General features: G+C 38.8%; 1 protein-coding gene across 1 annotated transcript in view; it reads left to right on the top strand.

Moving 5' to 3' along the window:
- The first annotated feature begins 4,070 nt into the window (after nucleotides 1-4,070).
- Nucleotides 4,071-17,965, top strand: part of slc5a6a (solute carrier family 5 member 6a) — a 35,264-nt gene continuing 21,369 nt past the window's right edge. The window contains exons 1-5 of the mRNA XM_053484272.1: nucleotides 4,071-4,161; nucleotides 13,080-13,494; nucleotides 14,394-14,459; nucleotides 14,785-14,836; nucleotides 15,010-15,077. Of these exons, the coding sequence (XP_053340247.1) occupies nucleotides 13,147-13,494; nucleotides 14,394-14,459; nucleotides 14,785-14,836; nucleotides 15,010-15,077 (534 nt within the window). The 5' untranslated portion in view covers nucleotides 4,071-4,161; nucleotides 13,080-13,146. The remainder of the gene's footprint in view (nucleotides 4,162-13,079; nucleotides 13,495-14,393; nucleotides 14,460-14,784; nucleotides 14,837-15,009; nucleotides 15,078-17,965) is intronic.

The following is a 17,965-nucleotide window of genomic DNA, read 5'->3' on the forward strand; positions in this document are numbered from 1 at the left end:
AAGCACAATAAACTTGCCTAATCACCAAAGTATGGATTTATACTAGATTAGTCCAGGTTTTTTAATAAGCAGTGGGTATATCTCATGAGGAGAAGTTACTCTACTGTCAGACAAACTGTTCATCCTTGGATTTAGCACTTCACTGCCCAGGCATGGGTCTCCACAGGTCTTACTGCTGATTTCCATGGATATAAACTTACTGTAGGGAAATGGACCATGATTTCCATCTGGCTTTTAATATTTAGTCACCTCGGTGTCAAATTTGAGAGGAGGTGTCATTCTTGCTGCTGAAGTGCTGCCAACATCCTACAGTCTATTGTGGTGAGGAGAATCAGTAGTACTCAGTAGTCACAGTACACAGAGATCATCATGCAAAAAAATTAAAGATATGTCATCTCCTTGATTATTCCCAAGGATATGTAATTTTCTTGATTATTAACTGTAATGTAAATACTGAATTCAGGACTAATAATGCATTACATTACTTAATTCCAAAATAAATTTATAAAACTAATTACAGTTATGTAATACTTTGTAATATATTACACCAGCACTGCTTGCATTTGTAAAATTTATGTCCTCTTTTTCGGGAAGAGCACCATGCAGGACAGTCGAGCTCTACAGAGGGTGGTGCAATCAGCAGAGCACATCATCCGCACCGAGCTCCCTGACCTGCATCTACAGCGGGACCGTAAAGGACCTCAGCCATCCCAACAATGGACTGTTCTCTCTGTTGAGGTCAGGAAAACGATTCAGCTCCCTAAAGCCAACACAGAGAGACTGAGGAGGAGCTTCTTCCCGGAGGCGATACGGTCTCTTAATCAGTACACCACACAGTACTGACTCACTCACATATGTTTTTTTCACTCACTCTGGACATTCTGGGCATTCGTTTACACTAATAACCACTGCACAACTACACTTCGTGGTCATTAGTTAAATCACTTCATCACAAGCAACTTTAAATAAATCACTTTAAGCATATTTGCACTGCACAGGACACTTTAAATATGTGAATTGCACAACCCTGGACATTACCATTTTCTTTTTACCATTTTCTCTTTATAACTTCATTCCACACAGAAATGACATAAATCCATACCTACTTTGTTGTTCCAAGATTTTGGAACATACCCAATGCTAAGTGAAGAATTAATTATTCTCAACAGGGGTTCTATTATTGCTGGTACTATCTGTTTAAGAAAATGTGTCGGTACAGGATCTAATATACAGGTTGATGAATTTGAAGAAGAGATGAGTGAAATTAGTTCATTCTCTTCAAGGGGAGTAAAGTATTCTAGGTTCTGATCTGACATGGCTAGATTAACATCTGCATCAATTACATTGTTTGGTGTTAAAGCCTCAATTTTATGCCTAATATTTACAATTTTATTATTAAAAAAGTTCATGAAGTCCTCACTATTGGACGATGTTGTTGTGGAGATTTCTGCAGTGGTCTTATTTCTGGTTAATTTGGCTACAGCATTAAATAAAAATCTAGGATTATTTTTGTTATTTTCTATAAGAGTGGAGAGATATGTTGATCTAGCTACACTAAGAGCTTTTCTATAGTTCAGGATGCTCTCCTTCCATGCTATTTGAAATACTAACAATTTAGTTTGACGCCATTTACGTTTTAATTTCCGAGCGGTCTGTTTTAAAGTGCGCGTGTGATCGTTATACCAGGGAGCGAGTTTCTTATCTCTAATATTTTTTTTCTTTTAACTGGAGCTACATTATCTAGGTATAACGTATAACGGTACGTCGACTCTAAATATTCAGTCTGATCGAGTTCTGTGGGGTCAGACGGTGATCTAATCGAAGTTGGGAACTCTGGGAGATTACTGATAAAACTCTGTTTGGTAGTTGATGTGAATGTACGTTTAGTACAGTAGCGTGGCGCTGTACGTACTTTATTACTATGACACACTTAAATTGAGACAAGATAGTGATCTGGACTTGTAAATAAATTTCTTACACTTAATCTGAAGAATATTATTAAATCCAAAGTGTGACCTGCTTTATGAGTGGGTCCTACTACACACTGATTTACTCCTACCGAGTCCAGTATAGACATAAATGCAGTTCTCAGAGGGTCTTCTGGATTCTCAAAATGAATATTAAAATCTCCAGCAATTAACACTTTGTCTACAGAAACGACTAGGTTTGAGAGGAAATCTGCAAATTCACTAAGAAATTCAGAGTACGGCCCTGGAGGTCTGTAAATGATAATTAGTGGAATCGACTGAGCTGACTTAATATTTGTAGCTACACTTGTTATGTTACTATATCAAATTAAGTAAATTTGTGTCTGTGTTTTTGTACAATAGTCAAATTATCATTGTGAATAACTGCGACGCCTCCTCCTCTACCAGTTAACCGAGGCTGGTGTATGTAGCTGTATCCAGGAGGACTAGCTTCATTTAGAGCTACATACTCGTCCTGTTTAATCCAGGTTTCCGTTAAACAGAGTATATCAAACTCCTGATCTGTGATAATTTCATTAACTATAACTGCTTTAGATGCGAAAGATCTAATATTTAACAGTCCTAGCTTCAGATCAGGGTGCCGGCTGCGCATTAAGTGTAATCTGAGATTGTGGTATCTATGTTAATTAAATTACTAAAACAGACTTTCTGGGTCTTTCTACATTTTTGCTTAGCTCGGGGAACAGACACAGTCTCAATACAGTGAACCCTGAGTGACGACTCTATGCAGCTAGCAGACGGTAGGTTTAGCCTGTCTGTCTGCTCCCTGGCCTGGGCTCTGGATTGTCACCGATTAACTAGGCCTCTTCTGAGACTATGAGCTATACTGCAAGAAATGAGAGCAGCACCTTCCCGAGTGGGATGGACACCGTCCCGCCCTAACAGGCCAGTTTTTCCCTCAAAGGTCTTCCAATTATTTATGAAGCCCACGCTGTTTTCGGAGCACCACCTGGACATCCAGCGGTTCAGCGACCATAACCTGCTGTAAGTTATGTCACCATGTCTCATTGGGATGGGACCAGAGCATACTACTTCATCGCCTTCTCTAATTTAAACACCTCTGTAAAGTTATTCTTACTAACCTCTGACTAACAAAGGCGTATATCATTAGCTCCAGCATGTACCACTATCTTGGTGAACCTGTGCTGTCCTAGAGCCCTAAGATTACCTGCTATGTCCGGTGCTCTGGCTCCCGGGATACACCTAACCACTGCCGCTGGCGCCCCTAAAGGCCTGGCTAATGTCACATGTCTCATTATAGAGTCTCCTATAATAGTAGTAAATAGTGGGGCCAGGGGTAGCTTAGTGGTTAAGGCATTGGACTACGGTTCAGAAGATCCCAGGTTCAAACCGCACAACCACCAAGTTGCCACTGTTGGGCCCTTGAGCAAGGCCCTTAACCCTCAACTGCTCAGATGTATAATGAGATAAAAATGTAAGTCGCTCTGGATAAGAGCGTCTGCCAAATGCCTAAATGTAAATAGTAAGTTGCTAAGTGATTGGTAAATTTGCCCCACTGACATGTAATGCGGACTTTGGCACGTAACTAGTGGTGTCACTATAAAAAAGGTGTCAAATTGTGTGGCTTATTCTGGATTGGGGTACTAAGACTTTTTTACAGGGCGCAACCCCCCCCCCCCCCCCCCCCCCCAAAAAAAAAAAAAAACTATAGACTTAACACCGATACCAAGTTTGATGATTTTTTGTGCAATGCAAGAATTTGATAGAAATCTCAAATTTACCATTTGAAGAGGCTTGCAGGGTGTGTCAGAACATACCCCTGAAACAGGGTATAAGTTTTACCTCCGTGGCAGAACAGGTGCCCAAATAAAAAAAAAAAATAAACGACTCGTTTATTTTGATGAACGAGATTCAAAGAACCGAGTCACTAAAATGATTCAAACTTCCCATCACTAGCCGAGTGTGTGGGGTATTCAGAGTCTTACATGCTGTGACGCAGGAGGGAGTGTTCAATTGGCCAATCACAGCATGGGAGGCGGGATTTGTCGAATATGAGTGGGAAACAAAATGCGTTTATTAGAACCAGTTTTCGTATGAAGGAGAGTAGGCGGTCTCTCTCTGTCTCTCTGTGTCTCTCCGCAGCGCCTGAGACTCGTGAGACTCCGGTCAGAGCTACACGCTGCGCGCGCTACACGCGTCTCCCCGCAATAAGGTGAGAATGGTTCGTTTTTAACGGATATAGTCGGTTAAATTCGCTTGTGTTGCTCGTTTATAGTAGCTACATAAAGGATAACCGTCAGCACCCGATCGCTTTGTGTGAACTCGTAGTGGTAAAATCTGATGCAGCTGTTTTACCTGGTAATCTGTAACTCTAGCTGTAATGTACAAGAGTCTCTGACATTTTAACCCCCGCTGCGCACGCGCGAGCCTTAGCTGCACGGTAACGTTTACCTCAATAACGCATTAATCAGCTACTTGGCTGCTTCTGCTCAGAGTTCTCAGTCAGTTCATATTAACATTTGACCCATCTGGCTGATATCTAAACTGGGTTATAGACAAACACGTGTTACAGTGTTCAGCCCGACTTATAAACGATAAAACGTGACTTCAGCGCGCACCTGAGTCACGTGACCCTGCGGCAGCTACCCAGTAGTGATGGTAAGTTTGAATCATTTTAGTGACTCGGTTCTTTGAATCTCGATCATTGAATCAAGATCAACTAATCTTTTTGTGAGTCGTTTAGTTAATTTTGTTCTTTTGATCAGAAATAAAATAGAACGTTACATTTTCAGTAAACAGATCCCCACTACGTCTACATACACAAATATAATTTGTCTATAGTTCCAGTAATGAAATATTACACTGCAGCTTTTTAATAATAAACAGAATGAGCAGCTCACCTCTCATAACTAGTCCGAGTCGTTCGTTCTTTTAAATCTATTGCACTGCATATCGTCTGTGGGAGTCACGTGACAAAAGAACGAACGATTCGGTAACTACTCATTTCTGTTTCTTGTATATAACATACAGAGGTTTTGCGATGCTTTGCACATGCACACCCAGTAGAAAATAAACGAATCACTCTCCGAGACTACTTATTCTTCTGAGTCATGTTAAAGACGCGTTCAAATCATCTCTACACAGCGCACAAGCAGCTCGCTACACCTGAGTGTGTATAAAACTATGGTGTCTTCAGTGCATGCACTGAAAGTTTACATCATCCACGCTTCAGAATGCGTATCATTTAAAGTTTACAGTAGGCCGTGTGTGAGTGGGCGTGGGGGACACTGTTCGCGCTTTTTGCTTCATGGAGCAATAACACCGAAATAACAGTCTAACACCAGGGACATTGTGAAGTTACTGATTGCTGTACAGAAAGCTGATTATAAGGAAAGGGTAAAGGGCTTCAAATGTACAAAAGTAATTTAACTTGTGTCGTTACACAGAAAGGCCAAAATATTCTTGTAAATTAATTTAATTCAATTCAGTAAAGCACTTTTAACAATTGTCATTGTCGCAAAGCAGCTTTACACGATCATGAGAATTATAGAAGTTTGTATGTAATATGCATGTGTATGAATCAAAATGATAAGATTTTCCCTGATGAGCAAGCCAAGGGCGATGGCGACAGTGGCAAGGAAAAACTCCCTGAGATGGTAATAGGAAGAAACATGGAGAGGAACCCATCCTCATTTGGGTGATAATGGATAGCAGGGATTGATCTGCACTCATACTGTGTGTTCGGACTCTAGGAGTTCAGTATAACAGACAATGTGTTTAAGTTAATATGAAGTCCAGTTCATTATTGGAGGCTCAGGTAGACTACAGGAAATTCCAGTCCTGAAATATCAGGCAACTGCAGTGTCAAGTCCTCCAAAAACAGCTGTTGGCATCAGCCAAGGCCAGGACCGTATTTGTGGATACATCCCCACATCACCACACGCATTCCAGACAAAACACACAGGGCATCCATGCGATGAGATCTCCAACTAGAAGCGGGACACTAGGACAAGTCAGACATTTCCAGAGGGCAAAGGGGGTCTGGATCACTGGCAGCTCAGGAGCAACATGTTTAGCTCGACAGAGAGAGTTGAAGAGAGATATGAGAAGAGAAGTAGACATAAGTTGGGTATAGTCACAGGCACACAATGTATAAGGTGAATTTACATTTAATGCAGAGTGCAAACAGGGACTTCGGCAGGACTAACTATAACAGCCTAGGTGCATAAACAAGCTTTAGTTAGTTCAGAATGCAGCAGCGAGAGTCCTCACTAGAACCAGAAGATACGAGCACATCACACCTATCTTATTTCCACTTTATTGGCTATCTGTAAAATTTCACGTTGATTTTAAAATACTACTTTAGAGTTTTTTTAAAAGTATAGAGTTAAAAAGTATAAAGCAAAAGTAGTATTTTAAATGGTCTCGCTCCTCAGTATCTGAGTGAACTTCTAGTGTTTCTAGCGATTAAAGGATGCAGGCTGCTTGTCAGTACCGCGTATTATAAAAACTACTTTTCTTACAAAGCCCCAAAGTTATAGAATAGCCTGTCATATTTAAATAGCAAAATCAATTACCACGTCTGCTTTTTCACTTTCTCTGCGTCGCCCATGTAACTGGGTAAAACACATTCCCACACATTCATTTTTGTGTGTTTATTTCTTGACAAACAGATGAGATAATCTCAGTTCACCTCCATAGCTCAGATTTCCCCCTCTTGGTCACAGACGGCGAGTGACGTTACTCCCCACACATTCACGCAGCCACAAACCTGCTGATTGACAGGTTTCCATGTAATGCTGGGAAGCATGTAATGCTTGCAAATGCAATTTGCAATTTCTTTTAAAAAATGTCCGGGATATTACTCCATAGTTCTCTTTCTTCCCCCTCTCTCTCTTTTCCTTTCTCTGTTAAGATACACATGCCTGAGCTGCCAGTGATCCAGACCCCCTCTGCCCCCTGGACCTGTCTGACTCATCCTGGTGCCCCGCTTCTGGTTGGAGATCTCATCACATGGACGCCCTGTGTGTCTTTTTTATTAAGCGTCTGGTGTCTGGGCACGGTTTCACTTTACTATAAAGACAGTTCTGGCCTCGGCTGATGTTGACAGCTGTTTCTCTAAGGACTTGACTAGGCTGCAGTCGCTCTATAGTTCAGACTGGAATTTGAAAGTCTACCTGAGCTCCAAAAACTACCTGAACTCCATATCAACATCAATTAACATAAACTTTTATGCTGAACCTGCTACCTAACACACAGTAGAAATGCAGATCAATTCCTGCTTTCTGTTTCACCCAAATGTGGATGGGTTCCCTGCTGAGTCAGGTTTTTTCCTATTGCCATCTCAGGGAGTTTTTCCTTGTCACTGTCGGCCTTGGCTTGCTCACCAGGGACTATCTGATCATTTTGATTTACATATGTTCACATTCCATACAAACTTAAATAATTCTTTTTGATTGTGTAAAGCTGCTTTGCGACAATGACAATTGTTCAAAGTGCTGTACAAATTAAATTGAATTGAATACTACACACCGATTTACTCCTACTGAATCCAGTATGGACATACATAGCTAGCAGACGGTTGGTTTAGCCTGTTTGTCTGCTCCCTGGCCTGGGCTCTGGGTAGTCACTGATTTACTAGGCCTCTTCTGAGACTGAGCTATACTACAAGAAATGAGCAGCACCTTACCGAGTGGGATGGACACTGTTCTGCCCTAACAGGCCCTCAGTGATACTTTGATTATCTATAAAGCGCACATTATTTTCAGAGCACCACATGGACAACCAGTGGTTCAGCGACCATAACCTAAGCTATGTTGCTACATCATCGCATTGGGATGGGGCTAGAGCATACTACCTCATCAGACATTGACATTGATCAGACTTTGCCTTAGCTAATTTCAACACCCCTGTAAAGTTATCCCTGCTAACCTCTGGCGTATATTGTTAGCTCCAGCATGCATCACTTGAGAACCTTAAAGCTGTAAGATTACCTGCTGTGTCTGGTGCTCTGGCTCCCTGGATACACCTAACCAATGCCGCTGGCACTCCTGAAGGCCTAGCTAATTTTATGTTCCTCAGTATAGAGTCTCCTATAACCAGAGGATGCATCACCGCTGTGAGGGCTCTAATGCTGAGCCGGGGACTAGTTATCTCCGCCTGCGGCACCCAGACTTTCTGCTATGTGAATAACCCTCTTTAAAGTCTGGATGCGCTCCTCTAACGCTAATACCTTCTTTGTCAGAGTGCTAACTAATACACATCTATCACAAATTAAGTTATTGCTAATGACGGAGGAAGAATGTCTAAACATCCTGCACACTTCATGCTGAACAAGCTAAATATTAGACATGATAACTTACCTGATTCAGAATTTTAATTGTTTGGAGATGGATTCCGCTTGTTGTTTTTGGACAAAGAGATTCTCTGAAGCGAAAAAACGGAAAAAAAGGCAAAAGTCCAGTAGTATTAAAATGTGAAAAAAATATATATAATTATTTTATAATAATTATAAATTATAAATATTTTATAATAATTTTATAAATGGAAGAAGCAGTATAATTTGAACGCTGATACAAACGAAGAACTTTCCCGGTAACAATGCAAAAACAGAAAGCTACATTACAGGAAGCTCTTAAAATGAAGAAATTAAAATGATTTCTTATTTAATGCTTATTGATATGATTTCAAATATACATTTGTTTCTAAATTTTATAAAACATTTTAAAGAAAAAAAATTAAAAACATATGAAGAGCTTTAGGAGCGAATCTAGGATCATACCTTTATATACAATATATTCTGGGTAAATCCAATATTACAATTGCTGGTAAGGGTAACTTTTTTTTTTTCATGAAGGAAAAATACACAAACACTAACGGAAACACTGCTCTGTCCGCAAACTTCTTTTACAAGGAACCTCCCTAATGACCCTTGCTTTTGCCTCCTTTTAAGAATTTCAGCGGAAATTTGATGTTGCGTTGTTGTTAAAAAGATTCATCTCACGCACTGCTACAGCCTTTTTAACCTTTTTCTTCATAAGGGATGTTGTTGCAGTTTTTACTTAAGAACAATCACTACACTTGAATATACTACACATGCTTTATGTGCGTGCACACAAGTGGTCACAATGTTGTAGTAAATACTACACACGTACGCGCACAGATATTGACTATACGAGTGTAGGGATGAACAGGGCTTCCAAAGAGAGCAATCAATCGATTACATTCCAGAACCCCTCTCCCAGCCTGAATAGCGCCATCCCGATAATCGTACCTGGTTTGCAAACATAAAGGAGCGTCTGTAAAATGAAGCCGCGGGAAACTTCACAAGGCATGGGACAGGAAGTTGCTGTGCCTGGAGCCACGCTAGGACCAGATTCCTCGAAGTAAACCCAAAAACAATGGTGTAAATCGGCAAACCGGTAAACAAAGTGGACAGTTTTACTACTTCACCCCGAGTTATCTGGTGGACAGATTCACATTTAAATTGTAAATCAGTTAATCAAATTAACTCGAATCGTTAAAGATTCGATTTACCTCTGACCCAGAGTTAAAATACTATATATTAATGGTGGAGAATGCATTGGGCATTTTGTTCACATTAAAGATTTCCTATTATGCTTCTTCAAATATGATCTTTCGTGCAGTGTGTCATGTGGCTGTATGTGAACATAAACTATCTGCACTATCTGTGACGCTGACAGTGCACGATAAATGAAGTTTTTGTCTATTAAAAAAAAGAGTCGGCTCAAATTCGCTCAGAGTCGGCTCAGAGTCGTTAGCAAATCTATTTTTACTCTGTTACGGATCCACGTCACTCCGTAGCATAATGTCCGCCTACGTTCTACGTCGCGAACCACTTGCCATCTTACAAGTAACGTTACCACACTCTTGTTAATGTGACCGAGCATTCATGCCGGGTTTGCTTAAACACGAAATGAAATTCTTTTTAACTGTTTATTCTACACCATTCACCAAAACTGAACTTAACACTCGCGAAGTGGCACTTCGCGTGTGTCGATGCATTTTTACCCTTGTGGCTTGCCGTAGCTTATACGGAGAGGGGAGAGGAATAGTAATGGTGGACCAGCGCTGGCGTTATTTGTTTGGACGAGAGAAGGAGAAATTGCTGTGGATCATTTTCTTTCTAAGATTTTTTTAATTCTTTAATGTCTAGCTTAAAATCTAGACTCACCCATGAGGTTAGTTTGGTTTATAACATGATCTTTTCTTGATGTCTTCCAATTTTGGATGCAGCACTTAATAACTTGACTTCAGGTATACATGGCTAATTTTGTAATTAATTATTGTCCCCATGAAAATAATTAAATTATTATTATATAATTATTAAATATAATGTTTGTTTTTATTATACATTAAAACTAAATGTTAATAGAACAGAATTATGATCTTTACATCATAACATGTTAAACAATTACAAGAAAGTGTACAATAACAGATGGGTTTAAAGTAACGCACTAAACACTCTAAGCATCCTTATATTATTAGCATGTGTGTGTGTTTTTGAGAGAGAATTCCTCCATCTTTGATTAAGGCCACAGGTTTTCAGCAGAGTTCAAACCAAAACACTGCAAAAAGGTTTTTTTTTCTTTATAATGTATGTGTTAACTCTGTAGGGCTTCTTTTTTTCAACCCCTTTGAACAGCTAGTTGTTATGATAGTAACATAACATCTAAACTCAAAACCTTTATAAACATTTCAACACTGCTGTTATTTCACAGCTTGTAGCAGCTTCAGGTAACCTGTGTTGTTCTGGAACGCTGCATGCAAAGTATCTCATTACTTCTATCATATTTCTTATAACCGAATAAAACAATATTGTAGTTAGGGGTTTGTGTCTAGATAGTGTTGAGGCTTGCTTAAGGGGCAAAATAAAGTAAAACTGTAAAGCAGATATTTTTTTAACTAAAACGATTAATATAAGATGTTTCATATGGTAAAACAGTTTTTTTTTATAGGAAACGTGAAGGCAGGAATTTTAATGTATTTGTTTACTGATTGTTTGTTTAATTCACGTTTCTTATTGTCATAAAAATCAAATAAGGAAAATGTTGACCTGACTCTCATAAAAATAAATAAAGAGAACATATGTAATGACAAATTAAAGAACAAAATTCTTATTATGCATATATTGTGGATATTTTTACAGGTCTTTAATAGTATTTGTGTGTTTATTTTTGCTGTGTATCATGTACAATATTGTACTTAAGCTCATGAGTGGTTCGTATTACAAGATGTTTAATCTGACCTTACTGTTTCGGTGCTCTTTTGCAGCCACACCAACTAATTACTTTTTAAGTGTCCTTACACTTAACTTAAAAAAGCTAAGTTCTGGGTAGCGCAAAAACAAAAAAATAGAATGACAAAAAAAAAACTTGTTTAATTAATAAGGCCCAGAACCTTATATGGTAGAATGTATTATATTTTAATAATCATTTAATGTTTTGATATATATCTGGCATATTGGCAAGCATTTTCCCATAAGAAATAATGAAAACTCAAATTATTCGTTCCACAGCCCCCAAAAATAAATACATAAAAATAATTACCACAAAATATAAAGTAAAAATAAAACAAATTAACCTGCATTTTACCTTTTAAAAAAAAGTAACAAAGAAATCCCGACAGATAAGTGTTTCCGTTCAAGTGTTTCACGCTGTGTGCGTGCGTGCGTGTGCGTGCGTGTGCGTGCGTGTGCGTGCGTGTGCGTGCGTGCGTGCGTGTGCGTGTGTGTGTGTGCGTGCGTGTGCGTGTGTGTGTGTGCGTGTGTGTGTGTGTGTGTGAGAGAGAAGCCCCTCCTGTCCCGAGAGAGAGTGTATGAACCGGCTCGGTGTTAACTTGTGTGTGCACACACATAAGAGAGGCTGAGGAAGAAAATGGATTTTTAACCTCTAATGAGATTTTCTTTTGCTTTACACGTGCGTTATAAGAAACAGTACAGGCGCGCTGTACACACACGCTTACAGACACAAAATAAAATATGTTTTGCAGTCAGAAACACTTTTATGATGGGATGCACTCATCTGATGGACGCAGGCCTATTTAGTGAGTTGCATTATGCTGTACAAAACCAGTGTAAATAATTACTCTCTATTCTCAATTGGCTTTTCTTTGTGATTAAGACAAACATGGACTGCTCTGTTGCATCATGCTGTTTTGGAAGTAAATTTCTTATTCTGGATTGAAATAGACTCATGGAAAAAATGCCAGATGCTAGCAGATGTAATTAAATCTGCATGTCTCTGAACTGTGGCAGGAAACTAACCAAGCATAGGGAGAACATGCAAGCTCCACACACAGACCCGAGACGGGAGTTGAACCCTCGACCCTGGAGGCATGAGACCTCGGTGCTAACCACTATGTATGGAAACTGTATGGAAAACATTTTATAAATAAATTTTAAATATTGTTTATTAGGTGTTTCTACAAGTAGGTTACAAGATGCCATATGATATTGATAATTAAATTATTAATTGCAGAAAATAGTTAAATATTTGATTATTTAAATATATGCTAGTCATAGCTCTAAAGCTACTGTTACTATTATTATATAATACTTATATTACTATTATACTATTATTATTTTCTCACAGTTTAGATGTTTAGCTTTGGTAACACTGTGGTTGTGGTGCTTTCCTCTCCCCTCTCCATTCTGTGTATTAGAAGGTGTATTATTATTATTATTATTATTATTATTATTGTTCCTGTTACCATAAGTCTGTTAAAGTCTGACTAGTTTCACTTACAAATATTTTTGATGCAACCTTTTCTTGTATCAAAACATTTCTAAACTCGAATACTTGTATACTGTATAAAGGTCGTCATGGTTTTTGCTACTTGTATGTAATTTATCCGCTCACTTCCTAGTTAAACCTTGATGTTCAAACCCTATTGGTGGTCATTTTGTTGTTATTAAAAGCACCACGTACCACAATCCCAAAGTAAATTCCCAAATCCCCCCAAAAATTCGATTCTTGTTTGTCTGTCTGAATCTGCTGTTGTATTTTAACTTGTTGTATTATTACATTTGTTTATGGAATAATCTTGATGTTATTGTAGGATATTTTAAGGTGAATCATTTATTTTGCTGTGCTGCTTACTTCTCCACAGAGGCACTATTGAAGACTCTATGGCCAACCACACACTGTACTAGTCAACTCATTGTGGCGATTCCATCATGAGTGATATAGAACAGATGCACTTCACTTCAGTGGACTATGCTATTTTCGTGCTGCTCCTTGTAGCTTCAGCAGGCATCGGCCTGTACCATGCGTTTTCAGGGGGCCGACAGAGCACCACACGCGAGTTTCTGCTGGCTGACCGCAGCATGAGCTGCCTGCCTGTGTCACTGTCTCTCCTTGCTACTTTCCAGTCAGCTGTAGCCATCTTGGGAGCGCCAGCTGAAATCTATGCATATGGCACGCAGTATTGGTTCCTAGGCTGCTCCTACTTTCTGGGCCTGCTCATCCCAGCACACGTCTTTATTCCCGTTTTCTACCGTCTCCATCTTTCCAGCGCCTACCAGGTAGCCTTTATTCTAAAATATTATCTGTTTTTTCATTATGTTTCCCTGCATTATTTAAATAATATTTTAATGATCTGTGCTTGGCAAAACGCTTTCTTATTGGTTAGCACTGTCCAGTCCCGGTTCAATTTACAGTCAGGTTCGATTTTTGCCTCGTGTGCATGGATTTTGCATGTTGCAAGTTCTCCCTGTGCATGGTGGGTTTCCTCTGGGTTTCCTCCCACAATCCAAATACATGCAGATTAAGCTATTGACCTTCTCAAATTGCCTTTGATTTCAAACGATTATCAGTAGTTGTCCTTTATTTATAAATTAGCTCCATACATAAAAAATGTTACTGTTTATTTTGTCCATTTAGTATAACTGTCACAAATGCTGTTTTTAACCTTCGTTTATGTTATTTACATTCACTATAACTAACTCGCCTGACTTCTCCCTCAAGTCTTATCCAAAGATGTGCAGATTAGGCTAGACAAAGGTTCCTAGGTGGATGGAATCGATTCTTAAAAATTTTAAATGCGCTACTGATCTGCATCTGCAATCTGCATCTGATCTACATTTGCTAATGCGCTACTGCATCTATAAATGCACCAATTAAGCACTGTTTGTATTATTTCTTTTAATTAATTGTCCAATGAAATTGCATAGATTAAAAAATAACGGTTTTTATTGATCAATTAGAATTGGAAAATGAACAAATTCAGTAGCTAATTAGAGACTTTTTACACATGTATCTCTTTCAGTTTCTTTGTGAGAGATACACACCCTTACCTCATAAGTCATAATCTCCTAAATTTATATGTTCCTTCTGAATAAATAACTAATGTGTTGTTTGTTAGTGTGTAAGCAATGCCTAATCTTACTTCTTGTTTATCTTATTTTCTTTATTGCTCTTTTAGTATCTGGAGCTTCGCTTCAATAAAACTGTACGGATATGTGGCACTGTGACCTTCATTTTTCAGATGGTGAGAGTGGTTTGATCTGTGTGCAGCTCGGTCAGGATATTGAGCTTAACTAATGATTATTTTGCATGCTTATGTTCTGAAGCACTTTTTAAATTTTTTGATTCAGTATGGGTTTTGGAAACCTTATACAGGATTAACAAATCATATGTTCAAAAATTATTAAAGTATTATTAAATGGATTTACTGTATGGATTTACATTGAATGGATTTGATTTCAGTGATATGAGGCCCTAACTGATATTACCTAATTATTTAAATCTGGGCACTTTTCAGTAGAATTAAACAAAAGACACCTCAGCTCTTTCTCCATTTTGTGTTCCTGTAGGTTATCTACATGGGAGTGGTGCTGTATGCTCCTGCACTTGCATTGAATGCAGGTACAGGTCTGAGCCTGTGTATGGAAGGAATGAACAAAGATTATATTTAGTTACGATGTTATGTTTGTAACTTCATTACTAAGAATTTGTTAAAAAAAAAAAAGCATAAAAATAAAGAGAATGAGCCATTTACCAGTGAATTCAGTAATAATTTATTTCTTTGTGTGTTTCAGTAACTGGTTTTGATCTCTGGGGGGCAGTTCTTGCAATGGGGCTTGTGTGTACACTCTACACAACACTGGTAAGCTTAACTATTTGTCTTAAGACTGTTGTGTGTGTCAACTTGAAAATGATTATTACAAAATTCTAAAGTAAAAATTAAACATGCGCTGTACCTTGAAAAAGAATTGTCTGATGTTGGGGGGGGGGGGTTATTGTGTAGGATGAGTTTTTTTTTTTACACACACGCATATATACATACTACTCGTATTAGGGGGCGGTTGTGGCTCAGTGTGTTAAGGCTCTAAGTTACGGATCTACTAACAAGAACCAGGAATATGTAAAGAATAAAGAATTTCACTGTGCAGTAATGTATGTGTGACGAATAAAAGCTGAACTTAACTTATTGCAAAACCTTGCTTGTTTATCAAGTTAAATTAAAAAAAAAAGTTTTTCCTCAATTTGCTAACTTGTTAAATAAACGAAAGGTTTGGTCTGTACATTGGTCAGAACTCTCTCTTTCGATAATATCTTTGTTTCATACTTTGGAGGACTCAAAACCAGTCTCAGAAAAAAATCTTTCTGTCTGTCTGAGAATTAATTTGTGCCAATGGTGTCAGAGGATACTGTACTATGAAAAAGAAAGGGATCGTCTCTTGTTCCAAAGCACACCACATTGTCATCAGACATGGTGGGCTCAGTATAATGGCATGGGCAGGTGTGTCTGCTAATGGAACTAGCTCACTGATGCGAATGATGACCGAGTCGCAGGATAAATTCTGAAGTGTCAGAAGCCATTTGACTGAGCTGCTTTTTACTTACTGAAGCACAACTGAAGATTCACAAACAAGCAGCAAATGAAGGCATTTGCAGTAAAGCACAGGCAAAGCAGCTCAGGCAGGATATTGTTGTGAAGTGTTTGGTGAAGTCCATGGTTTCCAGACTTCAGGCATCACTATCTGTTAGGTTTGCAACAAAATAAGTACTATTTATATTATTATTTTGTACATCCCTCTGTTAAAACAGTTTAAACAGAGGGATGTAATAAAATGGTTGTAATTTCTAAATTGTTGATTCAATACTTTGGTAAACCCCTTGAATTACAGCAGGAAGTCAGATGATCATGAGCTTGAGCTGGCTGTCTGTTTGATTGTTTTTGGCGTTGCTCAGAGATGTTCAAACTCGAGCCATTACTGATCTTGGATGCAGAAGGCTTTGCTGCACTTGGCTCTATGGGAACCCCAGACTGGGCTTCTGTGCTATTCTCTCTGTCTATACGTAGGTTAAGTTACTAGACCTGTGCGGTATGCAATCTTCTCCATATATATATATATATATATATATATATAAAAATTTTCAAGAAAGAGAGATATGTGTCTGTGGATTCCTTAACGTGTTTAATAAATTATGGCCAGTTTGACACTAGTTAAAATGTTTGTTTGTATGTTTACAAGCTAAATTCATAATTAATCAGAAACAAATCATGTCCTTTTTTTTGCTTTATGTACTACAAACCAAATTCCAAAAAAGTTGGGACACTATACAAATCATGAATAAAAACTGAATGCAATGATGTGGAGGTGCCAAGTTCTAATATTTTATTCAGAATAGAACATAAATCATGGAACAAAAGTTTAAACTGAGAAAATGTATCATTTTAAGGGAAAAATAAGTTGGGACAAGTAGCAATAAGAGGCTGGAAAAAGTAAATTTGAGCATAACGAGGAGCTGGAAGACCAATTAACACTAATTAGGTCAATTGGCAACATGATTGGGTATAAAAAGAGCTTCTCAGAGTGGCAGTGTCTCTCAGAAGCCAAGATGGGTAGAGGATCACCAATTCCCACAATGTTGCGCAGAAAGATAGTGGAGCAATATCAGAAAGGTGTTACTCAGCGAAAAATTGCAAAGACTTTGCAGTTATCATCATCAACTGTGCATAACATCATCCGAAGATTCAGAGAATCTGGAACAATCTCTGTGCGTAAGGGTCAAGGGCAGTAAAACCATATTGGATGCCCGTGATCTCCGGGCCCTTAAACGACACTGCACCATAAACAGGAATGCTATTGTAAAGGACAATCACAGAATGGGCTCAGGAATACTTCCAGAAACCATTGTCAGTAAACACAATCCACCGTGCCATCCGCCGTTGCCAGCTGAAACTCTACAGTGTAAAGAATTAGCCATTTCTCAGCAAGATCCACAAGCTCAGCATTTTTTACTGGGCCAGGGATCATTTAAAATGGAGTGTGGCAAATTGAAGACTGTTCTGTGGTCAGATGAGTCACGATTTGAAGTTCTTTGTGGAAACCTGGGACGCCATATCATCCGGACCAAAGAGGACAAGGACAAGTTATCAACGCTCAGTTCAGAAGCCTGCATCTCTGATGGTATGGGGTTGCATGAGTGCGTGTGGCATGGGCAGCTTGCATGTCTGGAAAGGCACCATAAATGCAGAAAAATATATTCAGGTTCTAGAACAACATATGCTTCCATCCAGACATCATCTTTTTCAGGGAAGACCCTGCATTTTTCAACAAGATAATGCCAGACCACATTCTGCATCAATCACAACATCATGGCTGCGTAGGAGAAGGATCCGGGTACTGAAATGGCCAGTCTGCAGTCCAGATCTTTCACCTATAGAGAACATTTGGCGCATCATAAAGAGGAAGGTGCGACAAAAAAGGCCCAAGACGATTAAACAGTTAGAGGCCTGTATTAGATAAGAATGGGAGAGCATTCCTATTTCTAAACTTGAGAAACTGGTCTCCTCGGTCCCCAGACGTCTGTTGAGTGTTGTAAGAAGAAGGGGAGATGCCCCACAGTGGTGAAAATGGCCTTGTCCCAACTTTTTTGGGATTTGTTGACACCATGAAATTTTGAATCAACATATTTTTCCCTTAAAATGATACATTTTCTCAGTTTAAACTTTTGTTCCGTGATTTATGTTCTATTCTAAATAAA

This window comes from Clarias gariepinus, chromosome 23 (genome assembly GCF_024256425.1).
Source record: "Clarias gariepinus isolate MV-2021 ecotype Netherlands chromosome 23, CGAR_prim_01v2, whole genome shotgun sequence".
Classification (NCBI taxonomy): domain Eukaryota; kingdom Metazoa; phylum Chordata; class Actinopteri; order Siluriformes; family Clariidae; genus Clarias; species Clarias gariepinus.